Here is a 9,317-nt window from a genome sequence, read left to right on the forward strand (position 1 = left end):
CTTGCCGCATATTGAGTTATAAATTGGATTCAGAAGATTCAGGCTTTGCGTTTTAGTTGGGGCTGTGTATGAAGTCAGGTAATGCCACATGCACGGGTGGCTGGGGGCGGGGAAACTGGACAGGGTGAGCCTAAACTTAGTTGGAAAACATGTGTGTTTTTATAAACAGGTAATTTCTGAAGTGGCATCATTAACAGGAGCGCTGGGCTCGGTCTTCTGCCGGCACGTGGGTAAATGCACACAAATATGCGAATGGATTCATGAAATAAATCGCTGCCTCGAACACCACAGCTAAAGTAAAATTGTTTGCCATCAGCTACAAATCGGTATATGCGAGACTCGGCGACAACACGGCGGAGAAACTTTAAAAGCTTTTATGAACACGATAAGGCGAGATTGATTTTCGCTTCAATGAGCATTGCCCGTTATCTCGGCTGTAGATGTTGCGTTTGCTTTTACATCAGAGAAACACACTAATTACAATGTTTGTGAATTCCCATTCTTTTATCCCTGTAAATGCAATAGGAGGGGAAAGTGTTTGCCCGGAGTCTCTTGATATAATAAGATCAAGTATATCATTTGTCTATAATACATCACAGACCCAAGAACATAAAAAGAATTTCCGCAAACCAGCTTTACTTTACTGTAATTATTATGTTACAAAAAGATCAGAGCAGTCTTATGTAAATTAAAGGCGCAGTCTGTTTATTAGTCTTCATCGTCAATCATAGCTATGCCCGGTTGCGCGACCAACAAATTATACAAAGCATGACATCTCTCATCCTACAATCTACAAGTAATTCTTTAATATCCCATATCGTTAAATCAACACGAAATTAATCGTTTGTATAAAGTAAAGCTGAAATTATGTGTGCGTCTTAAACCAGAAAATCTGATCAGGATACTTTTGAATTGGTATTTTCACCAGCAGATCCCAGGCAAACCATGGCCATTTATGCTTGACATCTTGAAGCTTAAATAACCGTAAGGCATTGTTACTCGCTGGCAGCAAAGTGCCTGGTTACGCCTGATTGAGCTAATTGCTTTGAAATAGGATATATTATCTATAATTATATAGATCTTGGAGGAGACGGACAGCCTTTTTTCTTTCATCTTTTCCAAGTACATCATAATTTCGCGATCAAATTAATTTGCAGGACTTGAAATACTGCATTCCTTTCACGGAGGAGAACTCCAAAGGGCTCAGCCAGTTTAAAGAGACGGTGTCCGTTTTGTTGACCTGTGAAGGTTCGGGTTTAAAACGTCCAAGCAGCCGGGTAAACACTCTTGTCATATTGTTCTCTCTATTTGGTCTAAATTCCCAATGACACTATTATGTCGCGTTGGCCTACAAATGTTGTATTTTGTGAAACACATCCAAATAACCGGTCCTTGAAAGAAAAAGTCAGATAACGTCTGTTGAAGATATCGTGAACAAACTCTCGAGCATATCGTTAACAAATCATCCAATATGCCATCATGCTTGTTTAGCGAATTTCCAGCAAACAACGGTGATCAAAGTATGGTTCATTTTATTCCTGCCGGGGGGGGCGCCCATGCATTTCCAACTGATTGCTGGTCCCGAACGATGATGATCACAGTTCGTTATCCCCGTAGAAAAATAAAAATAAGAGTCGTCCTGCCTGCGTCTCCTTGAGGAACATTTCTGTCTAAATTCACAAATTTGAATTTAATAAGGACACACGAACATTCCACCCAGCGAATTTCAGTTTCTTCTGTCTCGGCATCAAAGCCTATTTGTTGCGTCCTAATTAAGATAAAACAACAACAACATCAACAAAAGGCTTTAAGCTTGCCAGATTAATTACATCAAACACGTTATTAGGGATTCTACTTGGCGCAATGTTGTTATCCATCGCCACTGTCCACCGCAGTTCCTCATAAACAAGATGTCCCAAATGCCACGAAACTGTGCCTTATAGTTACATGTCAGCGATTTCCTTGCGAGAATTCTCAGGAGGAAGCGGCTATACATTTCTTTAGCTGTTCGTGGTAAGACTGGCACAGACGGGAAATGTTGCAATGATGCCAAGGGAATATATTTATAACTCAGTAAGGGGAAATCAGTTCAAACAATTGTGTAGGTTAATAGTTTTCAATTTAGTTTTTTAATTGTGAAATGTTATATATATATTAATTAACAACCTCAACGGTTGTTATATTTATATATATTTACATATATGACCAAGTAAATTACATTTTAGAACATAAACCTGCCATTAGTGACCCAGCTTTGCCGGAGGCCAAATGGGGATAAAGGTCGGTTTTTAATATTAACATGGAACCACTCTCCAAACTCCACAAAAAAAAAGTGGCGTGCGATCGCCGAAGAGCCATCACTTTCAAATTCAATGGCCTGATGTCTTCGGGCTAGGGCGGGCTGTTGCCTTGATGCCGAGCAACTTTTGAATACTCTCCCTGAAGTTGGTCCCTTTGATCGCGCCGACGCTGGCGCCTAAAAACAACATAACTTGTCTGCCTATTAAAAGCACTGACTAATCGTGACAGATTGCCGAGACTCACAATTAGCAAACGTGGGATGGTACTCTTGAGAAACAAAGGTACAATGTCTCCAGTAGAAGAAAAATGCAAGGACGAGTATCGATTTTCCCTGGGCTGAAATTCCGATGAATTTATTCACTTATTGCAATGCAACATGATTTTAACGCCCCCCCCCAAAAAAAAAAATCATCATCATATCCCTAACAAATACTCCCCCCCCCGTGCCCCGCCTTTCTTTATTTATTTATTTATTTCTTGCTTGTCTCTCTCTCTCTCTCTCTCTCTCTCTTTTCCTTCCCCCGCCCTGTGAAAGATAATGACCCTTCAATTGCACGCTGGGCACTTGTGTTTATATGAGATTAGAGCCCGGAGCTATCAATAAACTCTTCCCACCAAGTGGCCAATCAGATTAAGTACTAATTTATTTGGAAAGATTATTGATGGCGGGCAGGCCGGGGCATCCAATGGCAGTCTGTGCCCCACCCCTGAAGGTGCCGATTGGACAGCGCCCAGCAAACTCTCTCTTCTTAACGCCCCGGCGCCCAGTGGCACCAGGAACATTGACAATGTTTTGAGAAGCCCGGACTGCGGGCAGGCCCAGTACAATCAGGGGGCGCATCGCATCGCAACTTGTCTATTTTCTTGAATGCAACATCCGAAAAGGGATCGACTCTATATGGCCCCTTGTTCTGCCATGAGTGCTTTGCAAGTGACAACTGGCGGCGTGAAAATCGAAGAGCCCCGCTCCTTGAGTAAAGGGATACAGAGCACTGTGAAGCTGGCGGTGGAGGGAGAGATGGACAGACCCAAAGCTCCGCCTGCGCCTCTCCCTTTCAGTGTCGAGGCGCTCATGTCTGACAGGAAACCCAGCAGGGACAGCTCCACATCGGACCTGCCGTTTGTCGGCCCCTCGCGGAACCTTAGCCCTCGGACCGCTGGTTTATCGGCTCAGGAGACGCTACCCACATCCCTGCCGGTGAACACCTCCTACACAGTGGAAGGACTGTTAAAACTGTCCGAAGACGCACTTGTCAAATCGGAGAGCAGCGACCGACAAGATCGGGCGGCTTGGATACAAGACTCGCGCTTTTCTCCTCCCAGTAAGTGCAATGTTAACAAAACTTGACTTAATATTATTGCTTCGACCCATGGCAAATGCCGATGCCAGGCCACCGAATCGGATTCGCTAAGTTTAAACTTGACACGTTGTTGTCTTGGTGGGATGTTGTGGACTGTGTTATACTGTGTTGTTGTCGTTAACGTTCAATCTTGGGGAGGGGGGAGAGGAGCGAGAGGTTGCTTCTTCATTAACGGGTGTTCTGTGTTTATTTTAGGGAGAATGAGTCCGCCAGCCTGCACCCTGAGAAAGCACAAAACCAACCGCAAACCCAGGACCCCGTTCACCACCTCACAGTTACTGGCCCTGGAGCGGAAATTCCGCCAGAAACAGTACCTGTCCATCGCCGAGAGAGCAGAGTTCTCCAGCTCCCTCAATTTAACTGAGACTCAAGTGAAAATCTGGTTTCAGAATCGCAGGGCGAAAGCCAAACGACTGCAAGAGGCCGAGCTGGAAAAACTGAAAATGGCAGCCAAGCCCATGCTCCCACCGGCTTTTGGAATTAGTTTCCCCATCGGTACTCCAGTCCCTGCAACATCCCTGTACGGAGCTCACCACTTCCACAGACCCACTCTACCAGTGTCGCCGGTCGGACTATATGCCGCTCACGTCGGATACAGCATGTACCATTTAGCTTGAACGGAGTCGAGCGAAGAGAGAGAGAGACTTGAAATAACACACGCACGCATACACATCCTATTGACACCCCCTCCCCTTCTTCCCCATCCATCTGCAATGATTCCTCATTGGGAAGGAGTTTGTGTACTATGTAATATACTGTATATTTGAAGTTTATCGTTTATATTATGCATATATTTGTTAAATAAATGTAAGTGTTTCAAGTAGCTTCTTCAGGTGATATTGTTTTATTTGAAATCAAATGTTAGGGCTGTTTCCATCTAAGATCTAGGACACCCATCCATTCATTCTGACGTTTTATTTTCATTTAGTCCTTTAGGTTAAATAGCTTGTTTCACTACTTTTGGCCTAGAGGAACACCATCTCTCCTGGCGTGTATGTTCCTAAAACAGAAGTTCGGGCGATCTTGTTTCCACACTTTCTAAAACTGTTTTGAAACCAAAGTTGATTTAAATGCAGTAACATGTGTTTGGTCATGCCATTTCAAACCAATCGATTAGTAGTAGCCTTGTTCAAAACAACTGGCTGTTATTTTGCAGAACATTGAATAATGCCGTTCTGGAGTGCGTTTGTATCGTGTTCGAACTATCGTTATCAGAGTGCGAGGAAGTGAAATATCTGGTTGAAGAATATTTTAGCGGTGTTCTGTGGTTTTACAAAGAACTGGTGTGAAGAATTCGCCTGAAGATTTTATGCGATGCATCGTTTTACAGGGAGATTGTTGGGAGGAATTTTCGTGAATCGGTTTTTGCGGTGTTATGAGGGACAACCTTTATTATAAAATAAAGAAATCTGGAATTTGAGGAAACAAACAAAATCAAACCCGCTTTTAAAGATAGTTTTGGCTAAATTATAATTGTTCACGTTGAGGCGGTTTTGTGCAAAGTGTTCGCATATTTGTTTTGTAATGACAAGCCGTCAACTTAGACAGCAAATGTAATTCTCAATTGAATTGGAGCGAGGAGCGTCTCTCCCCCACCCCAACCCCCCTTGAGCTTTCGTCCGTTGAAAGTAAAGCTTGATGTTTCCCAGTCAGTGTTCGTTCATGCAGAGACAAAGTTCGCTCCACCCTCCCCTAATGAGCAATCTTTATCTTCCGGTATTGTAGTATCTGAGAGTCCACCTATTCACCCATCCCACCTCTTTCTACTTTAACCTATCCCTAAGGAAAAACAAGTGACCAGGAAAAACAAGTTACTTTTGTTACTGTTGACCCTTCCGACTGCGTCTCGTGATTTAATCTTTAAGCGGTGGCTTTTTCCCCACTCTCGTTGAGGGAAGTTATTGGCAAATAATTGCTGTAATGAAGGGAAAAACAAGTCCTCAGCAGGCGCATGGTGGCTCCAGTTTGACTGTGGCTGGGGGGCAAAGCGGAACCTTCTATCATTCCTAAAATTGGAATGACTTTTCCCCTGCACGAGAGGCTCAGTGGCGTTTCCTCAACGTTTGTGATCATTTCCGATCGCAATTAATGGGATTTAATGAAATCCTGCGACAGCAGAATTATTTCCGTCCTTGTAATGTAACGCAGTTTTAATTATACAAGTTAATTTACCTCGAGTGCATTAGTACTGATGAAGTAGACTTCTTTTAAAAAATAAATTTTAAATGTCAACAGGTCTGTTAGTATAGGGCTTGTTTGGGATTATTGGGCATTGCAATGCAAAACAGCGACCCTGAACACTTCCCTCTTTACTTCAAGGGGCAAAAATCAAGAGCATGACCTCAAGTCGAGGTCCCAGTTATTGTTTAGGAACCTATTTTTCACGGATGGCTGAGACAGTGAACCCCGTGTCGATCGCCCCCGCCGATTTTTAATATAAAACATCAATAGTGTTGGAGGTGACAGACACACGTCGAGGCCCTGTGCGGCTCCGCGCCAATCCGGCAGCCCTTTAGTCTTTCGCGGCGTTTCTTTTGATGTCAATATTCAATTTAAAGAGTTCACCGCGGCTCTCAATCATGGGCAGATGCCCGTGGAAGCGCGAAGGAAAACGTGACATTATCGCTCAGCCTTCACTTTTTACCCCCCGGGCTAGTCACTTCGCTCAATTACACCCCATATGCCAACAATTAATAAATAAGTAATGACAATAAGTTCGGAATCATACGGATGAGCGCTCCGGTTGAAAAGAAAATTCGCACAAAAGGCGAGAGATTTCCCGGTCTCCTTAGTGAGGGCATCGTTCTTTTATGTCTCTCCCCTTCCCGGGGTTAAACAGAAAACAAAAACATTTTTTGTTTCATTTTAAGTATCGCAACGGGTAGTTGGAAGTGAGATTCTGTGTTTGCCTTAAACAAAAGTGTGATGGCGCCAACCAGCCTGGCCAACAGACATTTAATAATGATTTGTTTTTCTTTAAAGCGCACGTTGACCAGCTCGTCCAACAAATACTCATAATAGCTGAACCCTACTTCTTTGCGAAGTGTCACGTTGTTTCATTCGTGTTGATTAACAATATATCAATTTCATTTTAAAAACTTTTTTTTTCTCTAAAGACTGATCCGATTCTTTCAACGCCTATTTAATTTGCGCAATTTAAATAGTTCAACCGACTTCATTGTCGTTCTATTTTATTTTTAAGGCCACTTCATGTATTTTTTGGCGTTATTATGGCGTTACTACCTCTCAGGCCAGACCAGCGATTAAAGGGTTAACGCGCGGTTGTCTGAGCGAGGCCAAGAGGCTTTTGTAGCCCGTGAATTCAAAGGGCAGACATACTTAATCAAACTACAAAGGCCAGGTGGAGGTAAGATCAATCTCTTATGTTTTGATCGATGGAGAAACAATTGTCTTTATTCCTTTCAACTCGGGGCACGTTCCCAGTCACAATAACCGACTCTTGTTTTCTTGAGTTATTTATATATAAATATATATTTGGAACTACAACTAATATATATATATATATATATATTTACATCAAGACTTGCACCAACTCACTTTCCAACTCACGCGCTACTAAAATTGTACATTGTCAAGTGAGAGAGAGCTAAAAGAAACTAGTTGAAATTAACTAGAAAGATAGACCACGTCAAATGGGAATCCTCGAGCAACAGGTTCTTGTGAAGTGTTGGCTCTGTTCGCCGCTCGCCTCACACAGCTCATCCCCAATAAATATTGTCTTGTCATTACATATTTAAAGAAAAATATAACTTCATAACAAATATAGGATAAATATCGACACGAGGCACTGAAGTAGGGTCCCGAACCGAAACTTCGTCATATTAATGCCCCCTAAAGATGCTGTCTGACCTGCTGAGTTACTCCAGCACTTTGTGTGTTTTGTTTTAAGGTGAATATCTCTGGTTTTATTTGCCTTATTAGTTGTAGTTCCATATTGTATCCTCCCGTAAGATGCGGAATTTAATGCGATTCGAGGGAACTTATTCTTGAATAAACTTAGAAATAATTTAAACTGAGACTCGAAGTGCTGATGCTATAATCTTGAGTAAAACACAAAGTGCTGGAGTAACTCAAAGGGTCAGGGAGCATCTCCGGATGACATGGATTAACGACGTTTCGGGTCGGGTCCCTACTTCTGGCTCATTTTAGTTATGCGGATAATTTATAATTCTCCGAAAATCTGAACTATTTTACATCATTTAAAAAATGTAAATATTTAATCAGCAATCGATTTGCCACTCCGTGGGTTAGCTGGGTTTTTATTACAAACATTTAGTTTAGTGATGGAAGTGGGAAATAGTCAGCGAATCCTGTTTGTTTGAATATTCCTTCAAATGCGTTTAGAAGAATCCCAGTACCCAATCATCGCGCCAAAACAAATTCAATAACTTTTCCGCTCTCTCTTGATTTACTGCCATATTCTTTACCAACATCTTCAGCTTCTGAATTTATGTGCATATTTTCCAACAAATATAAATGTCTTTGCTTGAATGGTTATTTTGAATGTTTACAGTATTGCCCCCAGAATCTCTTGAAGCTAAATTTATAATGAGATCTATAAATCGACATCATCACTGCTGAAGAGACAGAAGTCTCCAATCACCAAAGATGGAAACATTGACCTTGGAAATGACTAAAAGAACCAGTCAGAACACAAGTATTTAAAATATCAATCATGTTTGTATACTGCAATTAACTTTTAACAAACGGGAGGGACATTTTAATAGTTGTTCGCCGGGCTTGGGGTAGATTTTATTTTAAACCACGAAGGGTTTGCGATAACCGTTTTTAATAAAAATAAGATATTTAATTACATTGCGGCACTTTAAAAAAAAATATCGAAGTATATATATATAAAACGCGATCGTAACATAAATGGTAAATTAAGCAGCACTTCTGAAATAGTTCTCTTGTTTTTTTCTGTGGTATACGGTTATGCCAATCTAGTTTACGTGAAAATGAAATCGGGACTCGACTGGGCACATATGTTATCGGAGAATTTTAAGATTGTTGTTAATGCTTTCTTCTTCGTACGATGCAAAAGTGCACGATTTTTTAGTTGCAATGAAAATTCTACCAAATTCAACTCCAGTTTCCAGCAGATTTATGTAACGTGTCATATTACCTTGTAAACTTGGTCCACGTCAAATAAGCCATAACGAAGTTTATTTTGTGTGTCATTTATTGTACCACAGTAAACGTGAGCAAAGCCCGTATAAAAGAGAAAAGACAGAAGCTTCGGCGAACACGATTGCTCAAAAGGGAAAAGCATATTTTATCATTGTTTCTCAATAACCCATTTCGGGCTGTATTAAAGAATATGTCGCATAAGTTCGTATGATTGGAAGGACGTGGGTAGGAGTCTTTTTGTATCGCATGAAACAATCTACGATTTTAAACACTCGGGTGTCATTTGTTTAACACATTAGATCTGGAGGTGTCTACATGTAACTTCACATATTTTTTTCATAGCCTTACCTACCTTGTAGGTATTTGCCGCAATTTACAATCAATCTCAACGTTTTCTCTTTATTCATCATGTTTTTCCTTAAGCATGTTAAAACGTGTGGTATTAAAAACAGATTTCTTAACTTCTCTTAAATCATATTTTCTCTGTGTCTTGTGATCAGGAAT

The 9,317-nt window shown here is 41.3% G+C and overlaps 1 protein-coding gene across 1 annotated transcript; it reads left to right on the forward strand.

Moving 5' to 3' along the window:
* The first annotated feature begins 3,052 nt into the window (after positions 1 to 3,052).
* Positions 3,053 to 4,485, forward strand: msx1a (muscle segment homeobox 1a). The gene is made up of 2 exons (XM_055642825.1): positions 3,053 to 3,623; positions 3,858 to 4,485. Exons 1-2 carry the CDS (start codon positions 3,170 to 3,172, stop codon positions 4,277 to 4,279), a joined length of 876 nt encoding a protein of 291 aa, XP_055498800.1. The 5' UTR covers positions 3,053 to 3,169; the 3' UTR covers positions 4,280 to 4,485.
* Positions 4,486 to 9,317: the final 4,832 nt, after the last annotated feature.

This window comes from Leucoraja erinacea, chromosome 1, assembly GCF_028641065.1.
Source record: "Leucoraja erinacea ecotype New England chromosome 1, Leri_hhj_1, whole genome shotgun sequence".
In the NCBI taxonomy this organism is placed as follows: domain Eukaryota; kingdom Metazoa; phylum Chordata; class Chondrichthyes; order Rajiformes; family Rajidae; genus Leucoraja; species Leucoraja erinaceus.

Bases quoted from the DNA above. Each gene is read 5' to 3' on its own strand.
- msx1a (XM_055642825.1), top strand. From the start codon at position 3,170: ATGCAACATCCGAAAAGGGATCGACTCTATATGGCCCCTTGTTCTGCC. The intron at 3,624-3,857 runs GTAAGTGCAATG...TGTTTATTTTAG, and splicing joins CTCGCGCTTTTCTCCTCCCA to GGAGAATGAGTCCGCCAGCC.